Here is a 26,173-nt window from a genome sequence, read left to right on the forward strand (position 1 = left end):
GACGGCTCTCTTCAGGAATAAAAAATAGAAAAAAATACAAATAGGTGTGTAAGGAAAGACAATATACAAATTGACAATGTATGGCAGGTATGTTACAATGAGCATTTATGCATGTACATGTTTATTATGTGCAAAAAAATTAAGTATACGCTAAGTATGTTTGTTAGATAAATACGTGTATGTGTTTATAAATATAAATAGTGTAGTGTGTTCCACAGTTATTATCAGCTGTTCATAAAATGGATTGGCTGAGGGAAGAAACTTTTCCTGTGTCTGGTCGTTCTGGTGCTCAGAGCTCTGTAGAGTCGACCAGATGGCAACAGTTCAAAGAGGGAGTGTGCTGGATGTGAGGGGTCCAGAGTTATTTTGACAGCCCTTTTTTCTCACTCTGGATAAGTACAGTTCTTGAATAGATGGGAGAGTCCGGACTACCCTCTGTAGTCTTCTGAGGTCCGATTTAGAAGCTGAGCTGAACCAGACAGTTACTGAAGTGCAGAGGATGGATTTGATGATGGTGGAGTAGAACTGTTTCAGCAGCTCCTGTGGCAGGTTAAACTTCCTCAGCTAGCAAAGGAAGTACAACCTCTGCTGGGCCTTTTTCACAATGGAGTCAATGTGAATGTCCCACTTCAGGTTTTGAGAGATAGTGGCTACCAGGAACCTGAATGACTCCACTGCAGTCACAGTGCTGTTCATGATGGTGAGTGGGGGGAGTGCAGGGAGGTTTCTCCTGAAGTCCACGATCATCTCCACTGTTTTGAACATGTTAAGCTCCAGGTTGTTGAGAGTGCACCAGACAGCCAGCTCTTTTACCTCCTGTCTGTAAGCAGACTCGTCACCGTCCTGAATGAGGCCGATGAGTGTGGTGTCGTCTGCAAACTTCAGGAGCTTGACAGAAGGGTCCTTGGAATGTGCAATCGTTAGTGTTCAGGGAGAAGAGCAGTGGGGAGAGAACACAGACCTGGAGAGCTCCGGTGCTGATTGCACGGGTGCTGGATGTGTATTTACCCAGCCTCACTAGCTGCTGCCTGTCTGTCAGGAAGCTGTTGATCCACTGACAGATGGACGTGGGCATGGAGAGCTGAGTTAGTTTGGGCAGGAGGAGGTTTGGAATGATCGTGTTAAAGGCCGAGCTGAAGTCCACAAACAGGATCCTCATATAAGTCCCCGGTCTGTCTAGGTGTTGCAGAACATAATGCAGTCCGATGTTTACTGCATCAACCACAGACCTGTTTGCTCTGTAGGCAAACTGAATAGGATCTAGCAAGGGTCCAGTGATGTCTTTCAGGTGGGCCAGCACCAGTTTTTCAAATGACTTCATGACTACAGACGTTAGAGCCACAGGCCTGTAGTCATTAGCCGCATTTCCACTGTCGGGCCAGTGCGAGCCAGGGCTTAAAGCATGCCGGGCGGGGCAAATAGACTCGGGGCAGTAGCACCAAGGCCAGAATAGCGCAGGGATTCCATAGTGGAGCCTGAAGCTCCGCTGCGCGTTACTAAAAGACGCCCTTTACACACCTCTCAGAACAACATCATGCAACCTCATCATTTCACCAACAAAGATAAGTTATCAGAAAACTAAGAAATAAGTCACTGGAACATGTGCGATCACACATGAACATGATAAAAGTGGCCATTTGTTTGCATGCTTTGTTATATATTCAAATTCAAAAGCATCGATGTTTTAACTATAGAATACATGATACATTGATCATATTGATATTTATAAGCGATGTAAAAGACTATGCACGCTAAACATTAGTAAACATGGTAAATATGACCGCTTGGATAAACCTCAGCTTCTTATTCTCTATCACAAATGTGTATTTATTAAGTAATGCCTAGCGTGCATAGTCTTTTGCATCGCTTATAAATATCTCAGCCTTGTATCGTGATTATAATCCACATTGGATCAAGTTATTTCAAACACTCGCTGCTGACTGAAAGAGAGTTATGAGCTCGACTTATTTAAAAAAAGTGTTTAATGCTGGTGTTAAAGCTGTTATCTTTCTGAAATGATCCGCACTGACGCTCTCTAGATGCTCTCTAGAGTCCCGGGCAGGCAGGAATTGTGGGTGGGGGGAGTACATGTACAGTTCTCTCTCCACCTTCAATACCACGACTTAGGTGCCCTTGAGCAAGGCATCGAACCCCCAACTGCTCCCCGGGCGCCGCAGCATAAATGGCTGCCCACTGCTCCGGGTGTGTGTTCACAGTGTGTGTGTGTGTGTTCACTGCTGTGTGTGTGTGCACTTCGGATGGGTTAAATGCAGAGCACAAATTCTGAGTATGGGTCACCATACTTGGCTGAATGTAACGTCACTTTCACTTTCACTTTCAAATCGAACTGAATCATTTGAAATGGTTTGCATCTCCAGTATGGACTAACCCACAAATTGCTTAAGTTATATGGTTTATAAACATGCCTTACACTCCCTCTGATGCGAAATGAAACCAACAGGGGAAGGGCTAAGAGGTAGAATTGGGATTGGTCCTTAGTCTCATGCTGCTGGCCTGGGAGATGGCATACTGTATGTTAAGGGGCGTAACATTTCCATCACATGCTTTAGGCATTCGGCCAATCACAATGCACTGGATAGCTGGCCAATCAGAGCACATCTCGCTTTTTCAGAACGATGAGTCTTGTAAAATTCAATGCATTTCAGAAGGCGGGGCATAGAGGAGAAACAATAATATATATATATATATATGTTTTTTTTTTTTACCTTAAACCGCATAAACATATTGCATTACATCAAATACACAAAATAATGTTCTCTTTATTTATCAGCATCATATGACCCCTTTAAGTCATTATTTGTAAGTAGCAACAGGCTTGTGTTTTATGTCTGTATCTGGAAAGTATTGTCTGTATCCTCACAACTGTACTAAAGCCCACCGAAGAGTTACCACCCGCAGCGTTCTGTCTCAGCCATGTGTTATAGCCCCTATTCAATTATGAATGTGCCCTGAATAATGTATATTATCAATCTCTTTTACACAACCCCATCTGTACTGTCTGTAGCTGAAAACAAACAAATAAATTAGTGATAAAACACATTAAGCTATTGGGCACATTGTTGCTGTCCTCTAATAATATGGCATAAATACTTCCTGCGGTGATTCAGACCTCTAGCTTCCATGAGATTTATTTGCTGAGTGATATTATTATTTTCATCTGAGAATAACTAAATTAAATATTGAGAAATAAAATGAAGCTGTGCAATGAAATTGATGAATGTTTAGGTGTGGGTAAGTTAATAGAAAATAGAAAATGTTATTTGTTAATTTATATTAACTATATCTAAACTAAATATAAATTATACATGAACTAATTTAAAATGTTCTAATTGTCAGACAAGAGTCAGTGATCAAATACACAAACAGGGACTGAATATGGGAAATCTGGAGGACAATGACAAAGAACATGAATATGGTCAGTTGCAAAATAAGGGAACCATTTGAAGTTAATATATATTCTTTGCTCACACTCTGAATCATGTCAAAATGTCATGTGTTTCCATTTGTAGCTAGCCAGAGGAGTGATTCTTAGTAAAGTAATGTATCATTAGATACTATGCTTAATGACAGGGCCTTTTGTGTGGCTCCACTAACCAGAGTCATTGAGTTAAGTCGCAATTACCGATTTTAGGCCGGTTAGCATAAAAAGATCAATTTTACAATAATTACAGTGTACAATTCAGGAAACAGTGAGCACAGCAGGTTAAGCGAGGTTCAGAAACAAAGAGAGCACATCGTAATTTGATCCGACTTTAGTTTCTAAGAATACATTTAAACCTTTATAAATATACAGCACAAACTAAAAAACCCTAGTCCCTCAAGCATACATTTTACTCATTAGGCCACTGCCTGTACTGGATTACAATTTGCTCAGAGGAATGCTTGCTTTCTGATCAAATTAATCTCAAGTGCAGAGCCACATCCTAGTCTACAGGTATCTGTGACTCTCACCTTCACACACGGGCTGGGTTCCGGTCCAGGACCCGTTCTGCAGACAGGTGCGCTCAGAAGATCCGATCGGCATGTAGCCCGCTTCGCACGTGAACCTTAGGAGGCTTTTATGCCTGAACTCTTCCCCAAGACGAGAACCGTGAGGAGGAATTCCTGGATCGCCACAGAATCCCGGACTATCACCTGAAATGCACATAGGCTTGACTCTCGTTCCTCAGTGACCTCGGTTCAAGAAATGTTTGTAAGCAAATAAAACACAAATAAAGACTTTATTCAACAATTGTGTTGTCAACTGTCTTCTCTGTGACTCCACATCCCTCGAACTGCCTGTGCTCTTCTTATGCGAAAGGTGTAGGACACTAACTTGAATACATAATTTTCAGTGTGGGTGTCCCTGATGGCCTTTTTATGGTTCAGTTACTGTTTTCCTTTTGACTTCTCTGATTGGTGGATTCCTTCTTCACCATGAATTTGTAAATTAGGTGTTAATATATGCTTCTGTAGCAGCAAACCAATCTTAGAGCTCATGGTCGATCTATCTTGAATCAGTTTATATATGAACAAAATGAATGTGTGCACTTCTTACCAAACTGCTATGCTCTAGTCTGGTTTATGTTATTATTTCATAAACCTATCACATAAACATATAATGTCAGAGAGCTGCGTGATGTGCACATCATCTGGACTAGTGAGAATACAAGAACTTTGTCAGTGCTGATGTCAACAGCAGTTACTGTTTAAATTTAACATCTGTCTGAGCTCAGATAGACACTTAAGTCTGAAGTAAGCTGAGCTGCTCAGACAGAGGCTTAAAGATCAGCTAGCCAGCTGGTCTGCAGTCTCTCGCCCTGAGGCTCTGCCACCTGCTGAAGTGTGTACCGGAGCAGTAGGGCGGCGAGCCGCTCCACCGGCCATCATCCAGACACTGGCGCGTGGCGTTCCCCACAAGAGTTCGGCCCTGGCTGCAAGAGTAATGGACTACAGCTCTGTTGGTGAACTTCTGGCCCGACATGACAGCAAACGGCGGTGTGCCGGGATCACCGCAGGATATTGCTATGGGTGGCAGAAGAAAGAGAAAGGACCAACTCAGATAAGATTCTTCAAAACTTCAGTTTTCTATTCCATAATATCAAACTGTGCCGCAAAGCACTGCTTAAAACCTATATACTGCAGAAAAGTAAATGCTATACAGTTTTGAACATAGCCATATCCAGATTTGAACATAGCCATACCCAGACACCAATTAGATGTTTTCCAAAGAGGCAATCACATTGGCTGAATGCTTGCATTCAAACAGATATATGGAGAGCAACAAAATAGAAAAAAAAACCTGCAGAGTCCTGAGATGTTGAACTATTTTCTTAACTTGACACATTTAAAATATAATATTGCTGCGTTTCCACCGAAATGACCCAGAAATGAAAGCTTTAGCTTAAGCTCTGCCAGGAAGACTCAATTGTTAGCATCACCTATTACCTTCTCAATTGTCCAATCACGTTCTAATAATAGAAGTATAAAAGAACCTGTGCTTACACTTGTCTGAGTTTGCAGATGTTGAACGCTTCACTCACCACCACCCACCCCTCCACCACCAAGATGGGCTCCTCCCTCACCAATAACAAGCTTCTTCCCTCCATCTTCCTTACCACTTCAGGATGTTCTTCACCTCCAACCATCCCACCACCACCAGGATGGTCCCTCCTAAAACCTCACAGGGGTCGGCTGCACCCCTGCCTTCATCATCAGGCAGGAAATCCTGAATCCGTACCCTCGGACTGCTATTTACGGATGGGGCCTACACCAAATACTACGATAAATACTGTAAATTGCTTGCTGGGTCATAAATAAATGGATGAATTGTTACAATATCTTCTTCGAGTCTTTCTGGTAGAACTTTTGTACCAGGAACTTGTTTTTCCCCCAGACTTGTTGCTTTCTGTGTTCTGTGAGAAACATTTTTAAATAAGTGCTGTCTTCATAAAAAAAAAAAAAACACAGATTTGAGTTTTAAACAACTACATTCTCGGCTGAAATATGTTTAAAATTACATTTCATGACTCAGTAACAGTAATATTTTGAAAATGATCCGTATTAATGGTGGTTGAAATCACAGTGCTGCGTTAACTCAACCAATCAGGATGTTTAGCACTCAAGTCCCGCCCCCGAAAGTTCTGGAACTTCTGAAAAAGTACTACATCGACAGCAGGGACTTTCTGAGGGGCATTTTTTTACCCGGATCTTTATTTAGTTACTGGTTCCTGCGGTGGAAACACACCGAGTATCAGCCCAAAGTCACTAGTTCCTGGGTAAAGTTCCTGCGGTGGAAACGTGGCTTATTGTCAAGTTATAAAATACACTTAAAAATAAGACCCCCCCCCCCCCCCCCCAAAAAAAAAAAAACACGTTTGCAAGACAATGGCAAAAGATGTTCGAATGCATCTGTATATTGTTCAACTATTTAAAAAATAAATACAAACATTTTGACAACGCAGTAATTGTCTTGTTTACAAAAGTCGTGTCTGCTACATAAGTGGTCCTTTATGGCTGAAATAGTGGAGCTTTTAAGAGGATGGATTTAGAAAAGCAACTTCTAAGAGATGACTTTAGTGCACTGACAGTTCAACAGTTATAGTTACCTTTAGCTTGGTAAAGCACATTGTCAGAATGCAAAAGCCCTCTCTAAAAAGTTACATCTCTAAATGTATCCCCTTTTGTGCAAAATCGCTAAAAATATTAAAGCTTAAAGAAAAAAATCTATGTAAACCAAAATACATAGATAATCACTCAAAAGTTTGTCCTTTAAAAAAAAAAAAAAAAAAAAAAAAAAAAATCAAAATAACTTGTGTAATATAAGTATGATCTAAGCTTATTTTTCTTATTTTTTTTCTTTAAAAAAAAAGGTCTCAACATCTTAAATAATCCTGCTTCTCCAATGAATTAAGCTTGTTTTAAGAATGTTGAATATTACAGAGACCAAGAACCAATTCTAATTTTGAAAAAGTTTTTTCAAGCATTCCATCACATGTATTCAACAGCAAAGCGGTTTTTGGCACTGAATCTCTGGACAAGTGTGTATTAGACTAAACATGAGGCTATCACTCACGAAGGCACTTAGGAAGTGATCTGTCCCAGAAGCCATTTGACTGGCAGGTGAGGACGGAGGAGCCGAGCAGATAGAAGCCTCTCTTGCAGTGATACATCACGCTGTTTCTGTAGTTGAAGCTTTCGGGGTAGAGCTGTTGAGAGTGACGAATCGTGTTCTCCACAAAGCCCGGATCAGAGCAGTTTACCACTGCAAGATAAAAACAGCCAGATGCTTAATGTCTGACAGAGTGCGGAAAGACAGAAGAAATCAATGGAGGAGGCTGAACAGTAGGATCACTGGTGCAGCCTCTGAAGCAATTTCAATCAACCCGTAAACCGCACTTTCTTTTTGAAGATATAAATTATAAGGGGGTGAATTGTGCTCCTTCAGAACTTACTTTGCCTTTTATCTGTGCACTTACACAACAGTGAAACGTCTTTTGTTTTCCTGTGCATACCTAGAACATGTCATGCATGCATTCTGATCTAAAGCTGACATATCTATTCATGCAGTGAACGTTATTCTACACATGTAGCTGATTCTTTCTACACTGTCTTGACAAATTTTGAGAGATGTGGTCATATTACATTTTTCTGTACTCAAACCGTGTACATGATGTCCTTGGCATGCTGTGTCGTCCATGCAGGTACAAATTCAGTTACTGCACTTCACAATTTAACAGGAAAAAAAAAAAAAAAAGATAGAAGTTGAGGCCATGTCCAGAGGAAACAAACCAGACTGCCTTCCCTCTGTGGCAGCTGTCATTGTCTCGGCACTCAATTAAGTCCCCGGGGAAAAGAAAAGTGGGTGGACAAGCAGCTAAAATGTTGATAATTGGCACCTGTTATTGGTGTGTTTTTCTTTGTGAGACATCATGGTTTCATCTGAGCGTACCTTGAAAATAAATATCTTAGAGGGACACAGCTCAGAATAAGAATAAGGCAGCATAATTGCCATATGGTTGACAGCTGAAAAACAATAACAATTACTTGGGAATTTATTTATTTATTTATTTTTTACAAATCTTATTTTTTACAATTGTATATGCCAGTTACTACTTCTTATTTATATGAGTAATGCAAAGTATTATTATTTTCAAATCTATATGATCATTAAAATTGGGTGTATTAACAGTGGTTTTGTATAATTGTATTTAAGTTTTACAAAGTGCATTAGATTTCTTATTCATGTGTATAGGATAAATGTACTTTTTTGCAAGTCAGTTCTACCTTTTTAATTTAGATGTAACAATTCTACATTTCTCATTTAAATGTCAACAAATAATAATAATTGGAGAAAAAAGAAGGTTAGTAATTTTCTAAATACTATATCAAAAACACAAAGCTCACATCAACTCAACTTGGGCTTGTTTTCTTTAACAATGCATCTGCTCAGAGGAATGCCATGCCTTTCTCCCTGCTGAGAGCTTTTTCCCTGGGCTCTGGCTGAGCCTGTGGGGAATTGTCCATCTCAGATGCATTGACCTGCCTTCACTATACTGTCACGATTCAGTTTCACCAGGCCACCATCAACAACTTCCTTTGCACATTAATGAATCATTAAAGTGACAAGATGTGCACGGTTACTCCTACTTAATGTGAGAAAGCATCCCACAATGTCACACGGGTTGCTGCAGACCCATTTGACTTTCAAATCAACACTTCAAGATGGGAAATGACACACAGAGAATTATTTGCACATTGCTTCTTGTCATTCACTGGCTGACTCAGACTGCTGAGCACAGATGCTGGTTTCGCTCTGTTAATGCTGAGCCCATGAGCTGTGGGTGTTAAACAGCCTCACTAAGGAGCTTCTCGCATAACAAGACGGTGTTCGAGCCTGCGTCTCCACTGAGATTCTCAACAAAGGACAGGTTGCCTGAAAGCATTTGATATACAGTAAAGTCGTGTTTTTTAAAAGGTTCATACCCTTGCACACAGGAAGAGGGTTGCTCCACTGTCCGTTCATGCGACACTGGGCTCTGGATGCACCGTGCAACAAATAGCCTGTGTTGCAGGTGAAGTTGACCACGTCGTTGAGATTGAACTCACTGCCGTTTGTCCGACCGTTTGCAGGGTTTCCAGGATGGCCACAGGTTATGGCTGTTGAGAAAAGGAGAATGGTCAATCACTTCTTTTTCGAAGCTGCTGACATGGTTTATGCATGCGTTGAAGCTACAATTTTTTTTTTTTAAATTATGGTTGTCACTTAATACATTCTTCGGCAAATAATCTGATGTCTTGTAATTAATCGGTATCACCAGATGACAAATTAATAACTCAAATTAATGCATTAAATATTATTAACTAATTTATATAACTATTATAAGTATTTCAAACCCAGCATACTCCTTACTACCTTAATTTAGCACAGTACACATAGCAAGGTTATTTTATTTTAAATAAATTAGATTGAATAGAATATAATAGAATAGAATAGCTAAGTGCCAGTATTAATTAATTATTTATTTATTTTTGTAAATGGCTAAAGAATCAATACATAAAGACTAAATATATAAATAAAAGACACTTACGAACACACACAGGTGCTTGGCCTGACCACCTGTGGTCTTGTTGGCAGATACGAACCGATGTCCCTATGAGCCGAAAGCCCAGGTTGCACTGATAAACGACTGTGTCTCTATAACTAGATCCATCACCACTGATGTGGCCATTAACAATTGGATCCGGAGAATCACAATGACCAGCTGAAAAAAAAAAAAAAAAAGAGTGGCCAGAATCAACAAACGTATCACAAACACAGATTCAAACTAGGCATTTTACAGAGCATGAGGTATGGAAATATCAGCGTTATGTTCAGAGAGCACTCCGGGAGTCACTGCCTGACATTTCGTTGAAATGCCCTCTGTGTAGTTTGGTCAAGCAGCAGGTGATGTGTTCTAGGGTCAGCGCTGATTGTCACACAGTGGCAGACCTCAGCTGAGCTTCTCTCAATGCTTGCTCAAGTATTTCCCCTATTTCCAGGATTATTTAGCACTACGGAAGTCATAAATTAACACTGGCAACACGAGACTATGTGAATTTAGGGTTAGGGCTGTGAATGCCTAATAGGAATGCCTAATAGGAACATGTCCTACTTAGGGGAAATCACATTGTTCTTAGTCCTGTGCAATAACTAGAACTATACAAGCATACTATAATAGACTAGAAAAATATCCAGTAAACAGATTTGCTTTGCTCTACACATGAATGACTCAGTAATAATAACATCCAATCAGAGAAGCACTGCTGAAAGATGCTACTTACCCAGACATTTGGTCTCATCTCCACTCCAGAGACCATTAGCCTGACACTCCCTCACGTGCGAGCCCACTAAAGTGTACCCTGTGTTGCACATGAAGATAGCTGTGGCACCATAGGTAGTCAGAGTGCCCATCTTCCTGCCATTAGGAAGGGATGGAAGCTCCCCACAGGAAATAACTGGGGGGAAAAGCCATTCCAATTTCTTGAATACACTTGGCATGTTTAGCTGAAAAAGGTCACATTGATGATGATGGATACAATATGCCATTCTTATTCACAGTAGCTAGCAGGAAATGGAGGGGTGAAGAGGCTATGGCTAAACAACACAGATGTGTTTATATATTGGTGGACATGTCAAGGGTAATAGCAGTACACTGCCAGTTAAAAGTTTGTACACTCTTTGTTATTTACAGTTCTCTTCCCTCGCAGAAATAAAAGTACAAAAGCTGTCACTGGGGCGGTACCTTTTCAAAGGGTACATTTTTGTTAGGTACCGTCCCAGTGACATCTTTTCTTCATTTCTGAGTGTATATTGCTACTGCTTTCTCAAAATTTAGAACAATAACAGAGTATAACAACACAAAATAACTAAAATGGAAATCAAAATGAACATTTAGTTAATTATCACACTTTAAATCCATACATTCGTACTCTTCTAGATTTGTAAAGATAATCAGGTCACACTTTAATTTAAGGTCCCATTCTCACCATTAACTTACTATTAACTGCGAAACTTGCTGCTTATTAATAGTTAGTTAGGTAGTTGTTAAATTTAGGTATGGGATATGATTAAGAGATCTATAATGTGGGTTATATATTACACTTTAGAATAGGAAACACACATTGACTATTAACTACAACTTTTCCCATTAGGGATGTAGAATAAGGTCACCTAATATAAGGCATTAATATGAGCTTAATTAGTACTAATAAATGGCTAATATTCAAGTAATATGCATGCTACTAAGCAACAAGATAAGGGACCCTACAATAAAGTGTTATCAAAATATGGTCATGCAGAAAAAGGCACTAAATATGTGCTTTAGAATTAGTAAACAGCCAGCATATTAGTAATATGCATTCTAGTGTAGATTCTTACATTTTCTGAAGGAAATGTGAGAGGTGATTGGCCATGTAAAACGTTTGCCATGGTGCTATGGAGTTTTGAGTGTCAGCGCATCTATATGCGGTTGCAAAGGTGTTTATTAATTATTATTTTTTTAGCTCATTTAAATACTACGTTGTCATGTGTGGTTTCTGATCAAAAGAGGTTACCCTCAAAGCCTCCATGATATTCTGGTATCAAGATATATCTCATGTGTAGTGTGACAAATACAGGATTAAATACACAAGAAATTTCATACTTGGGGCAAGGAATTTGTTAAGACCCACAACCCTGAGTATGAGCAATAATAATAGCTATACTTACCTTAGCAAAACAGCACTATAGCATTGTTAGGTGCATGCAGTAATTATACAATCAATCCACATTAATTTTATGACAGTTTAAGAATTCAAATTACAACTGAAGCCCCAGCTGTTTGCATCTGTTCCTTTCATTAACAACATCATGGTGCATACACACATTCAGAATTAAGCTGCCTCTGATTGGAATATTTACATTTGCTCTCTGACCTCGAATTAGTTGAAGCATTTTTCACCAAAGACTTAATCACCATGATACTGTTTACACAGCCTGTCCCAGTGGTGGAAACCTGGCCACGATCAGAAATGACTAAGCAGTGGATGGCATCTTATGCGCTCATGCTAAATCCAGAGGATTACGCTTGGATCAGTGGAGAAATAAATGAGACATGGTATAGAGAGCAGCCAGATTTCAGACATATTTGCTACCCTAATGTATTTGTTTCATTAGCTCACAATGAACACTGTCTGGTAATTAACACAGTGATCTTTTTGTGAAATCCCAAGAGCGGAATTTGGAATTCAATTGTGCTTTTATTGTGGGGTCTTCGTAAAAGAATAGTTCAGTCCAAAATGGTCGTTATCATCCACTATGCACTTTCATGCCATTTTCTTTCTTCCATGATCACAGATGATAGACATACACTGAAAGGAGTTGATAAAACAGCCAAACTCCAAAAATAATAATAATAAAAGAAATGCATGTGCAAGTGACTCTGTTTCTGTAAATGCAATCTTACTCTTGCAGGTAGACTTCTCCTCCAGCCCTTCCCATGTTGCATTAGCTAAGCATTTGATGGTCTTCCTGCCTGCCAGATAGTAGCCGGGGGAACAGCTTAGCATTATCCGTGCACCGAACTCATTCAGCAAGCCTGAGATGAGATGCCACACCATGTGTTCTGAGAGCAAGCTCTCAATGTTAGGGCACTGAACCGCTGCAGGACAGAAGGCAAAGAACGCATTAATGGAAAACAATGACCTTGTGGGTCCTAGAACTGGAATAACTAGAGTTTACAGGAATTATGGGATAGATATATAATACCAGTGAAAAGTTAGGACACACTTGACTGATTGAATAACTTATCAAAAGCTTAGTTATTTTATTTAAAATTCAAGATTGGAAAAATAGCCAACAAGCATCCAGAATATGTTGTTTAAAATGTATCCTCTAGATGTTTCCAAAATTTGAACTGTGTCATACAGTATGAGGTAGATTTTTTTGTCAAATTACACATTTCTCATTCGCAACTGTTATTAAAAGCAGGTTGACCTGCTTCAAACTCACACCAATGGTTGACAATCTTGGACTGACTTCAACCAAAGAGAGCACTGTTTGAAAGAGTTTTCACTTCTTGTAAGTCAACCAACGAATGGCTTGGCATCTATTCCATTTTGTTAGCACATTTACGATTGAACAATGTGGTTGCTTTGTTTTGTGTGTTTATATAAAGGTGGTTGAAAACTGAAGTGGAAACATAAGGTTTCGAAGTAACAATAATGGAGCCAGCATGGAACAGACGGTCCTTTGATTGAACAGCACAGTGCATAGCTCGGATTCAAAAGAAGCATTATTTGGTGCGGGCGCATCAAACTTTAAAAAAAAAAGAAAAGAAAAAGTCTTGCAAGCTAGGTCAGGTATACTAAACAAGATCTTAAGTAGACCAAAATATCTTTGCCTACCCCTGCCTTTATCTTTCACATAATGTTCTCTCTCCATGTTCTACATTACAAAGGTTTCATGTCCGTCAGCTCGCACTTGTTTAGAAAATTACAAACAGCTCGAGTGCTTTACAATACAGCTAGTCTCGGAAACTCTGGATGCTATCATATGAAAGCTATAGAATGAAAGAACACCTTGACATGGTATTACAGAGCAGGACAGAAGCCTCATCCTTTCTCCTTCCCATCGATGATGAGGAATATCATAATATTAAATGACATTATCTGTAGCAACATCGGCTATAATGAGTGTCTTTCTCGCTGTGACCTCTGAATGCATAATACTTGGTTATTTGGCTGTGGGCTCTTTAGTCGGCTTTGTAGGGTAATGGTAATTCAGGTCAGAATGGGGACATGCCGTATCATACCATTTGTCTTGTTTGAGTTACCAAACCACAAAAAATCAAGTCATTATTGTTAATTTTGCCAATTACCTGCCCTACATTACTCTCAGAGGGGGAACTGAGAGAGAAACGGCTGACTACGGCGGTTCAATGAGGCAGTAGATTTTAACATGTTGTTGTCATAGAAACAGAGGGCTCAATTTGCTCACGTAAACAGCGGGTAGGATGTGCCGTGTTGCTCCAGGAGCCATCCTCCAGGCAGACGGCGGTGAGCAGGCTGCTTGCGTCAGGCTTATAGCCCTCCTCGCATTGGTACTGCACCTTACTGCCCACTGTGTATTGGAAGCCGTGGAATGACCCATTAGCAGGAGACTCTGGCACTCCGCAAGACACAGCTGCCAATCAAATACAAACAGCATTACATGTGGATACATGTTAAACAGTCTCTCTATATATAGAAATATTATATTCAAATTCGTAAAATACCTAGTGACTTGACTTGTACAGGGAGTTTTCAGCAAAAAATATTTTCTTCAAAACTGAAGCTACATAAATTTGAAAAGGTCATGACAGGCTGGATATACCACTCCCATTGATTTACAATATTTTTATTTTAAAGTGAATAACATTTTTATTGCCTTTTCTATGTATGCTTATACATTTATGTGGAAATGTGAACTTAAGGACTATGATGAAACTGAAGACATGGTAATAATAATAATAATAATAATAATAATAAAAAGAGGACAGTAGACTTCAAAGTAAAAATAAGTAAAATAAGTAACCTATTATATTTTATATATTGAAGGCAGTACCTACATTTCACAATAATGTATAGTTTTGAATTGTTTTGTTTGTTTCCAACCAAAATTTTATACGGTATGTTGTACTGTACTATATGTTTATACTGTATGTTGAAAAACACTTCACAGAAAAGTTGTAATTTGTTAAGATGGTTAACTACATTGTATAACATTAACTTAACAACTTATAACAATAAACAATATTTCTAAAGCATTTACTAATCTTAGTTAATGTTAATTTCAACATTAAATAATAAATTATTAAATATGAATAATTATAATAACAATAATAATAAAAAAAAGGTTAACAGACTTTAGCTAACATAAGATAACAATGTAAAGTTATATTTACTATTTATTGTTATATTATTTTACATCTATTGCTCTTTGTTATTAAATGCATTGATTAATGTTAGCTAATGGGACTTTACTGTAAAGTATCACCTGGAAAAAAATGACTTGAACCTGGCCTAAAACCCATCGGTTTGTCAAGTCCTGTTGGTCTTGGGTAACAGTCCTGTATTACATCAAACTATTCATATATGAAATTGGCTCTTTTCAACAATACAAAAATTATAATAAATTTGGTGAGTCTTTAAAAAAACTGCAGGCACACACAAGAATTCAGAGGAAAGCAATGGGACCAATTAAATCTCTTCCTTGTTAAAATGACCACAACTTGAATTAAAATCAGGCCTGAAGCCTTTCTCTACCTCAGACTGACCTGCTGGCAGACTGCATGGATGGCTCCCACCACTTAAAGAAATTATTAGCCTTAATTAGCCCCCATTCTAGATGCCCTTCAATACAACTGGGGCCTAGCCAGGGCTATTCTGAGCTCTGTGCAATGGTAAAAGGATGTGCTTTAACCTCCAGTCCTTGAAATGGTGTCATTTACCTTTGTGTGATTAAGAGTAATGAGATTCCTTGAGTAAAACCTTTGCTTGTTGAATGTACAGAAACTTTGGCTGGCATCTTTGTGAAACGTCCTTTAAAAGGTGACAATTTAAATGCGGCTATGGGCACTATTTTGAGTAGCAGTCAGAAGATTTTCATTCACTTACGATGTAATGATTCACCCGTTTTCTCGATGCATCGACGCACAAACCCTGATGATTCATATGCATCTTGAAATATGATTAATGAATTGTGAATCGTTGATCTCGGACAGTAATCTATTTAAAATGCTTAGAATCGAATGAATCACGATTTCTATAGTGATTCAATGCTTTCAAAATATATATACACATTAAATTACTACAAGCACGAATCAATGGAGACCTAGAACAGTGTTTGTGCCACATCTATCCTTCACATGCTCCACTATTACCGCCCGAGACTGTCACAGGATTGCACTCGCGCTCTGTTCATCTCTGACGCAGCTGATGTGTGAGCTCTCCTCAGGACTCGTGGCCAGTAATATTAAAGTGAAGTAGCTTTACTTTTCTGTAGTTCAATTGCTCTCTGCATCTTACAGACAGTGTTACCTGAGCAGTCGAAAGCTGCATATATATATTGCATGGACGAAGCAGAAATGTAAGTGTCTAAATCCGCACAGTTCCATTGAATGATACATGTGTTTTGCCAATGCTGATTGTATGAGGGAAACTTAAAATAACCACAGCATTAACAATGACCTTGAAATAAGAGTTTGAGGTTTATTTAATCAGATGCATGAAAGTAGCGTTGGTTGCTTTAGAAACAGACATCGGACGCGTTTTCTCTCAGATTCATCATTCGCTGATGGAGAGGAAAAGTTAAATAGCTACTATAGCATTTTATTTTGTGAAAATGAGATAAAGAAGTTTTCACACTGAAAGAGAAGTGATCTCGCTCTCATAGACGTGCCAGGCTTTATCTGCAGCTAATCTGAATAAAAAGCAGAATGAACCTATGGTTCTCTAAACATAAAGGCTGCTGTAATTCGCCCCCTGACTAAGCATTTAAATTATTTAGGGGAAGCATTTAAATAATCCTGTGAATAAACTTAAAGAATGAAGAATCAAATCGTTATAATCAAATCGAATCAAATTTAATTGTGAATCGAATCGAATCATTGTAAATTTGCAAAACTCGTTCTTGAATCGAATCAAAAACCTATGAATCGTGAATCAAATCGAATTGCTGCCTAGCCAAAGATTCACAGCCCTAATAATTATTTATGTATAATTTAACAAAAACATTGTGTTCATACATGATTGTAAACCTTGCACATACAAACAAGGAAGCTCATATTAATAGTAATATTAAAGTTTGACTTCCTGAAGTTAATAGTCAACATTTTGTCAAGATTAAGCACATATTCTTTGATGAAACATTTGTTAGAGAGAAAAAAAAAAGAAACACACACATCAAATGGCTTTATTCTTTTAAAAGTTTTAGACCTTATTATTCCGACATTATTCATGGAAAGCGCAATATACTTAAACGTTATATAATCATCTCAGCCTCATCTCTTAACCTGCCTTAAACTTCCACAAATAACAGCTGAAGCAATTAGGCCTACATACTGTTCATTCGCTCACTATTTTTATGCAAGTGCACGTCTGATGGATGACTCGTCTCGCTAATGAATGCACAGCAAACCTCCAGAAGAGACCATTTTCTTTGACAATGCTCTGGAACAGAAGACACGAGGGCTCGGAGTGTGAAAGGAGAAAGGGCGGACAAAATGCCACGTAGGCTGAAGGATAAAATTAGCACCTCAATAAAAGAGGAAGGAGCAGAGAAGGAAGCATGAACAATGAAATTAAGAGAAACCGCGGCACATCAAACACATTCAATTACATTTCTGTCTTAGTCTTAGCATGACTGAAGAGTCGCCCATTATGACATTGGGACAAAGGACACTCTTGATCTCATTGCACAGTCCTCGACGGAAGTGTTTAATGGAATAAAAGCGGCTTCTCATTGAGGCATGCAGAGGTGCTTTTGAGCGCCCCGCAGAATGACACATTTTTTTCATATGCGAGGAGGTGGGCCGCCTTTTCAAGGCAATTCCCTCTTATGTGAATGAGGAGAATGAGGCAGTGAATATCTCTGTGGAGAGTGAGTTACCTTGACACAGTGGGGCTGGATTGTCCCACTGGTAAAGTCCATTGGGATGGAGTCTGCATGTGGCATTTCTGTGACCCACGAGCCTGTAGCCAGCGTTGCAGTAATACTGAAGCCTGCTGCCTGGCCGGTCTCTCGCCCTATTAATGACTCCTCCATTCTTGGGTTGATCGTTCACACTGCAATACGTGGCTGCGGGAGATAGAAACAAGCACAGTTTGTCATTGAATGATGTTAAAGCTGCAGTAGGTACAAATTTGTTAAACCTGTCATTATGTCCTGACAGTAGAATATGAGACAGATAATCTGTGAAAAAATCAAGCTCCTCTGGCTCCTCCCAGTGGTCCTATTGCCATTTGCAGAAATGCATTGCTCCCGTTAAGGAACAACCAATCAGAGCTGCGGTCCGTAACTTTGTTTGTGTTCAAAATGTAGAAAAATTAACATAATAAGCGAGTACACCATGAATCCATTTTCCAAACCATGTTTTTAGCTTGTCCTGAATCACTAGGGTGCACCTATAATAAGAGTTTATATTCTGACTATTTTAGATTGCTTCGGGGGTACCGCAGCGGAGTAACCCAGTACCTTTGTGATTCTTCATAGACATAAACAGAGAGAAGTAGTTCCGGCTACGATGTTCTTCCGCAAGACGCAAGCAGTTCTGTTTATTAACCACTAGAGCGTCAAAAGTTACCGACTGCAACTTTAAGGGTGATCCTTCAGCTAGTCACTTTTGAAATCTTGAAAAATGAAACTTCTTCACCCCATTTTTGGTCAAAGTTAAAACATTTATCACTTGTTAACCTTTCTGTGGATTTTAGTATAATGTGACTATTTGGATGTACGTGTGTGATGACAATGGCCCTGCCCTGCCCTTGTCATAAACACTCCGCAATTTAAGCATACATGTACTTACTACATAATTTCCTTTGAAAATAGGCTAAATATATCTCTTTTTAGATATTTTTGGATATTTTACTTGAAAACAAGACAAAAATACTTATTAAAGACTGTTGGCATGACATAACTTTCAAAAACCATTACCCAAACTACATAAGGCATTTGTGCGACCCTGAATATGCTAAATATGGCTTCAGCTGAATCAAGGACAGATGTGGTTATTGCTTAGTGTCCTTAATTACTGGGATAATAAATGTAAAAAAAAAAATAAAACAACAACAACAACAACAACAGTATTTTTGTTGACCAATGAGTCCTGAAGCAAAACTATATCTCCACTTCAAGACAGCTTTTTATTGGACAAAAATCCATATTTTTAGTCTATTTCTTCACAACGTGTTTAACATGTTTATCTGCTAAGTTAATTCAGTCAACTTTTTTTGGTGGTACAGCCATTTCGATGAACTAACTAACTAACAGATGTGGACTTAAAAAGCCTCAAACTTGAATTCATGAGGTCTTCACAACCGCGTTTAATCTTGATTCTGAGATAAAACGAAAGAGAAATTGCAGCTTGATGGTTATGATCAGATCATTAGATCTTGTTTTTGATGTGACACAAATACAAGTTTACCCCTCATAAAAAGGGAAGCAGAAGCTTGAGGGATGTCAAAGCTTAATCTCACTTCAGACAGATCGAATCAAGTGCATCATCACCAATTCTGCTGAGAGGTTTAGGCTTAGCGGTGAGTGATTAACTAGACCTAGCATGAAAAAAAAGCTCATGTAACACTGAATTTAAATTTTCTTTACGCTTAAAGCCCAACAGACTAAGAAAGACAGGAAAAACAAGGAGGGGCTTGAAGTTGCTTTTCAAATGTGTTTTATAGAGATAAAGGTATTATATTTATCATAAAGCATTACCCAGATCTTGTAATTATTGACATTTATATTTGTATATATATATATATATATATATATATATATATATAAAGCTCAGTATCCACTCAGAGGGTTTCAAACATAGTCCCTCGGTGTGACTCAATGGTTTCTCATTCTGTCTGCTCTTGACAAAATCCAATAAACAGGAAACAGGTGGCAACACACTGGAATAATAAGCCTGCATAGGGCATAGCATGTCAGAAATATCAACTGAAATGAACACAGAGAGCAAGAAATGTTGACAGAGAGGCAGATAAATGGGAATTGGTGAAGAGATGCTGAGTAATCATGGCCACTGGCTTTGTGGCTCATATATCATGTTTAGCCAAAGGTGGAAATGTCGGTCAGAAGCAAACGACATGGTAGTTATTCAGCAAAATTCATTACTGCATATTTGACCTCTATTACAGCAGACTTGCCAATGGCTCCCTGAAGGTAGGACGTGTCTGGTTCTAGCCTGATCCAAAGCAGCAACCTTGGGAGGCTAAATTGTGGGAATTAATCTGACACACATATTGCATGCTACTGAATATACCAACAGACAACTTAGAGAGAATTGTAAATGCCTGTTTAAAATGCCTGGATGCTTCAAATATGTAATCAAAGCTAGATATTAGTATTATTATTATTATTTATTTTTTTGTCGGTGGATTTCTACCTTATACAAGTATTGCTGGTTTTGTGTTCAATAAGTACTTTGTTTTTCCAAGTTTCTAACAATAACCCTACAGAACTTCTGGATGCATCAATGCAAAACATGAAAAGTTATAAATCTGTTACAAACCTGTGTAACGTATTTTGAAGCCTTTCTTGCTGGTCGCATGATCAGTTGACCATCTGAGGTAAAGCTGGTTTGTTTTGCTAGTGAAATTCAATTGTGTGGAGTGGTTCCCACTCAGAGCCACCAGCAACGGACTCTGTCCAGATGGCCCTGGTAAATAAAACATCACAAAAACAACACGTAATGCTAAATATTGCAAACCACAGACGTGACTGAAAAAAAAAAAAAATCTGACTTTTCATGCCAAGTGCCACCTTTGATCAAATCAGCAAATCCAAATTCAACCTAGCCATCACTACTGTTTACACTACACTGTGTTTCCTGTCATTTGGATGGGTCCTTGGGGATCTTTAAAGACCTCAAACTATCGTCAGGAGCCACAGGAATTAATTTTGTGTTGCCTGCATAGGTTTGTTTCATGAGTGATGGTAGCCACTAACAAAAAGTTTCAGGTTCCGCAGTTTCAGCTAAAAATCTTCTTTACTGCTCTACTGAAAAAAAAAGTAAAAAAAAAACAAGAAAGAATAATAAAAAAAAAGTAACCTACATAGAGTTACCTTGGATGGCCTGAGGGTGAGTACAACAACAGCAAAATGTAATTTTTGGATGAATAAGCATGCCTCCTAAATATAAAGCTCAAAAATCATTTCATTTATTTATTTATTATTATTGTTATTATTATTATTAATATTATTTGTTTAAGTCTCAGTTATAGTCTCAGTTCTTTGCTTGACATTTGTTTTAATAGTATGCATTTGCATTTTAATAAACTGGTCAAAATGGCTCACAAATGATTTGTGACCAAATAATAATAATTATTATTATTATTTTGTGTGTGTTATGAAGTGTTGTTGTAAGTAGAATAGAATAGAATAGAATAGAATCGAATCGAATCTACCATCAAAGATCTCCAGTTCATCAAACTGCTTCTCACTCTGAAACATTTCCACATAAATGACGATGGTGAAGGCAGGCAGCACTCTGATGATCCATGAGCAGGTCTGGGAGTTGGGGTAGTTTTTTGGGAAGCCTGGACTCAGGATCACACCAGAGGAGGCAGAATGTTCCTCATTTGCCGGACACTGAGCTGTAGTGTAGACACAGCATTTCACAGGAATCATGGCTATTATCACACATCACACTGAGGTTATCCTACTAACAAAGCACAAGATGCAAGCTCCAGAGTATTCCAGTAAAAAACTGTTACGTTTAAGAACTTTCTCCAACATGCGCAGTGCTTCTCCTGGATTTACCTCAGGGGCCGAAAGCCTTGGTTTGAGGAAGCAACAAAGTGAGCTGAAGCTTTTTGTTAATCCGCTTTGTGGGCGGGAGGGCGGAGGAAACAAACCAAGAGAACTATCGCTTCTTCATGGCACTGTACAGAAAGTAGGGACAAGCCAAATGGCTCAGATTTAAAACTGAAAGCTCCCAAGACAGATGTCGGCTACTCGTTACCATACAACAAAAATGCTGCCTCTGGGGTGTTCAATGCCATCTTTTATGGATTATATATTGCTTGCAAGCTTTGATTACAATAATCACACTAAAAAGTCATAACTTTATTATTTCAGATTGGTGGCCCCAACCATCTTTAAATTATTTACATTAAGTACTTCCTTTGGTTGTGTTTTGTAATTCCCATTTTTAAATAGATATTAATTACTGTAACATAGAGCTTTATTTATGTATTACCATCAAATTATTGTATATTTTGATGGTTAAATAGAATAGAATAGAATAGAATAGAATAGAATAGAATAGAATAGCATATTGGATGTTCATATCCTGGAGGAAATAGCACTATAGGATGTTTGTAAAGTTTAGGCAAGTTTTAGAGAGTCACTTTTTCATCTTCAGGATGCTAAGCTTGCATCTTGTTTTCTGTCAGCACCAAGATATTTTTTTGATAACAAACAAAATATGTTTGCTGCGTAAATCAGGTGGACTTAATGAAAATGCAAATACATTCTTTTTCAGCAGGAGATGCTTTAAAGCACAAGAAATAGAGGTTTCCCCAGTAACAGTTGTAAACAAAGCAGAGCTACGCTCACAAATGCTGCTTTATCAGGCATATCTTCCATGCCTGCAAGTCTTCCTTCATAAATGCAGTGATAAAATGTGATAAAATACAAGGCACCGCAGCCAGACCGATATACACAATACAGACCGGAAGTTAACTTATGGACAGGTGCGTGCACCCGATGAAACCGTCTATACACACACACACACACACACACACACACGCATACACACACACATATATATATATATATATATACTTCACACATTTCGACAGGTTTTGTTCTTCACTGACCTTCACACACCGGTGGTGGACCCTCAAATTGCAGGTGAGAATTCAGTTTACAGGTGAGCTCATCGCTGCCAACCAATGTAAATCCAGGTAAGCATCGATACCTCACAATGTCACCTGTATGGTACAGTAAGATGGTGAGAAGAAATACACTTTTTTTTTTTTTTCTCACGTCTTTGATATTCTTTGATAATGGATTGTTGTTCATACCGATTTCATAGTCCTGGTCTTCAAATAACATCTCTGCTTGTTCAACCGTAGGGGGAGAAGGGCATTTCTTGAGCCCATAAGCTAAGAAAAAAAATAAATAAATAAATAAATAAATAAATAAATAAATTATATATATATATATATATATATATATATATATATATATATATATATATATATATATATATATATATATATATATATAGTTTTGAAGCAAATTGCCTTTTCTTTCTCCTTTATAGTCATGACACATCTCACACCGACCCAGTGTATCAATTACACATACAACATGTGACAGCATACAATTCTATGTATTAACATACAGGGAGTCCTCTCAAGAATAAAAGCTGCACTGAAACCACGCATCTATAACTAACCAATATGCCAGACTGAAATGAACGTTGGAGGTATAGATGAAAGACCGGTTCATTTTCACACTCCGATTTTCCTATGCAGTTCAACACATGCCTGCATGCTGACACTGATATCAAAGAGGCCAAAGGAAGCTTCTATTTTTGACTCTTTTAATCTCCAGAAATAACGTGATGTCATCAGAGGCAGCAGTCATGCCTCCTTAGAGAATAAAAACAAGTTTTGAATATATTCGGCACTTAACGGTATGCATTCAGGGGCAACATTTTTCATTTGAAGGAGAAACTAACCATGGAAATTGAGGACAAAGAATCCACTTGTCGAGAAGTCGCTGTGGAACTTGATAAGAACCTGATTGAAAGTGCTGTAGGCTGACTCGAGGGCTGTGTTACCGCTGAAAATTCCCAGCTGTGGGTAGCTTTGCTCTGGGCCGTCCCTGGAAGAGGAAACGTGCATTGAAATTACATTAAAACCTGTGATCCTGCCATTTAATGGCATAATAATGGCTCAAAATTCTGAGTGGTTGGAGAAAATGTATTTACTTCCAAATTTACAATGAGTTTGTGCTGACTTTTTAATAAAATCATTACACTACAGACCAGCTTCAACGAAAACAGCAAAAATTATGACTTAACAGACTAGTCCACTTGTTTAATGGCTTTTGAAGATTAATGGCCAATATTACTGGGAAAGCGCTGGAGATGTATGCTTCCATGTTTTTTAATCAACTCAGTACTGTTTCAGATTATTCAGTGGGAACTATTACATTCGGCTCTGTGCTTTGTGATCATTACAAAATACCTACAATTTAAAAACAAGCTTTCCATTCAGTTATTTCTGTAACTTCATTAAAATAAATGAAAGTGTTTCAAATGAAGAAATTTCGTAATACTTTAGTTAAGGGACCAATTCTGACAATCAGCTAGCTGCTTGTTAGCATGCCTATTATTTACATAATGGCTGTATACTAGTACTAGCTACTAGTATAAAGCATACAGCACATGAGTAAAAGTCTTAAAGTATGTGACATTCAAGTACAAAAAGCATTTTCTTTTTTTTTATATTAAAGGTACATTGAAAGTAAAAGTACAAGTAAATGCAAACTGGAAAAGCAGCAAATAAATATATACAAAAAATGTTCATACACATCTTGAGTAGAAAGATTTTGTTCTGTTTTAACTCTTTTTATCAAATTTGTATTTTAGGATAAGAATAAGAAGCACTATAAGAATAAGAAGCACTTCATCTAACTTGCAGATTCGTCAAACCTTGTAGTAAGTAACAAATATGTTTTGGGGAAATGTATCAGAGTAAAAGTATACATTTTAATTAGGAAATGTAGTGGAATAAAAGTAGAAGTTGGCTGAAATATAAAAACTCAAATAAAGTGCAGAAACTCCCAAAAAACACTTAAGTACTGTAACAAAGTATTATTACTTAGTTACAATACGCCACTGTTTATAAGTACTAATAAACAGCCAATATGCTTATATGCATCATAATAAGTAACTAGTTAAAAGTGAATATTAGTCTCCAAACCAAAACTTTTTTTTGTTATTATTATTCTTTTTCTCATGAGAATCCCATTTTGAGTGAATAGCTTCACAACTTCAAAGACAACTGAACTTTTCTTGAAATCTTGCTTTGCACAATGACTACACACTACAAATGTCAGTAAACAAAGCTTGATTTGCGTAATGATTTGCTTGATTTATGGCAACAACAGCAGCATTAGTCTAGTCTGAAAGCTTAAATAAATGTCTTGTCCTCATCTCAGTCTGATATTTGCTAAATGACTCGTTAAATGGAGCTGTGCTCACCAGACAGCGATATAGTCAGTAACAGGCTCAGTCTGGAGCAGGGTGAAGTTGATGTAAACCCCGTGACCATGGGGCACGGTGATGAGCCAAGTGCAGTCCTGAGAGTCTGGGTACTCATTTGGGTACTCTGGAGAGAAAATGGTGCCGTTTGGAGCTGTCACGTTGTAGCCACAGGGAGCTGTGTGAAGATAAACATCATTCAACCATGACCGCATTAGTAATCTATCTTTCTACCCGGTCTCATGGCATAAACATACCTGGGCGCACATTATAGCGAGACGCGAAATACGTACCAATAAGTACATATCACTGCAGTTTCCAAAAGAAATGAACAGAGGCAGTAAAACTCTGACACCTTTTATTGCTTTTCATACAGAGTTTGAGAATAAATGCGTTTAAATATCAGTTTTGAATTTGATAACACTATCAGATTTAGGTTTAGGGTTGGGTTTGGTGTAGGGCATAACTTTTAGCGACGGTCCCCGGATATTTGAATTGAACCACCGCAATATGTACCAGAAGCAACATAATAAAAACACATCAATACGTAACTAGATTAATGTAATCAAAATGTGTCAGGGTTCACATATTAAACCTGTGTTTTAGTGGAAATTTCTTTTTGAAACTGTTGCAGAACGTGCCTTGAGGTACGTAAAAATAGTCTTGCAGTTTTTCTTGCAATGTTTAAATATTTTAAATGTCCATGCAGTTATTTTTCATAATTCTCCAAAGGACTAAAATCACCATACAAAAAAGTATTAAAGAATGAGTGTATGATTTCAGAAGACTTGCATGAGTCATATGGACCACTTTTATGGTGCTTTTCTCTTGTTTGTTAGTTTTTATTTTTTTTATCGAGAGAAAAAAAATATAACATGAAAGTGCAGAAATTTACCAAACATAAACATGTATCTTTTAAAGGCTATTATAAAAGATAGTACTGTTTCATTTGCAGATGAGTGAAAACTGAAGAAGAGAACAGAACATTCCTGAGGCTGCTATAGAAAAACAGATAGAAGATACTGGCACAGAGTTCACAAAAGAATAACACCGTTACGATAAAACGAAAGAAAAATGGCCCAAAAGTCTATGCAGTGCAGATTCCCTGCAAAGGCATGCCTAGGAGGAACAAGTTGAGCGACTGATCGATAAGAGACAGGTCGGCTTTC

General features: G+C 38.1%; 1 protein-coding gene across 1 annotated transcript in view; it reads right to left on the reverse strand.

Annotated features, from left to right (window-relative positions):
- LOC128026620 (CUB and sushi domain-containing protein 1) overlaps nucleotides 1-26,173 on the reverse strand; it is a 386,318-nt gene that overhangs the window by 24,532 nt on the left and 335,613 nt on the right. The window contains exons 43-57 of the mRNA XM_052613862.1: nucleotides 25,005-25,182; nucleotides 23,475-23,620; nucleotides 22,813-22,893; nucleotides 22,606-22,719; nucleotides 21,190-21,378; nucleotides 20,295-20,441; nucleotides 17,669-17,857; nucleotides 14,018-14,203; nucleotides 12,486-12,680; nucleotides 10,324-10,497; nucleotides 9,591-9,764; nucleotides 8,986-9,159; nucleotides 7,076-7,264; nucleotides 4,852-5,025; nucleotides 3,973-4,155 (exon numbers count right to left, since the gene is read on the reverse strand). Of these exons, the coding sequence (XP_052469822.1) occupies nucleotides 3,973-4,155; nucleotides 4,852-5,025; nucleotides 7,076-7,264; nucleotides 8,986-9,159; nucleotides 9,591-9,764; nucleotides 10,324-10,497; nucleotides 12,486-12,680; nucleotides 14,018-14,203; nucleotides 17,669-17,857; nucleotides 20,295-20,441; nucleotides 21,190-21,378; nucleotides 22,606-22,719; nucleotides 22,813-22,893; nucleotides 23,475-23,620; nucleotides 25,005-25,182 (2,493 nt within the window). The remainder of the gene's footprint in view (nucleotides 1-3,972; nucleotides 4,156-4,851; nucleotides 5,026-7,075; nucleotides 7,265-8,985; nucleotides 9,160-9,590; nucleotides 9,765-10,323; nucleotides 10,498-12,485; nucleotides 12,681-14,017; nucleotides 14,204-17,668; nucleotides 17,858-20,294; nucleotides 20,442-21,189; nucleotides 21,379-22,605; nucleotides 22,720-22,812; nucleotides 22,894-23,474; nucleotides 23,621-25,004; nucleotides 25,183-26,173) is intronic.

This window comes from Carassius gibelio, chromosome A13 (assembly GCF_023724105.1).
Source record: "Carassius gibelio isolate Cgi1373 ecotype wild population from Czech Republic chromosome A13, carGib1.2-hapl.c, whole genome shotgun sequence".
NCBI classification, from domain to species: domain Eukaryota; kingdom Metazoa; phylum Chordata; class Actinopteri; order Cypriniformes; family Cyprinidae; genus Carassius; species Carassius gibelio.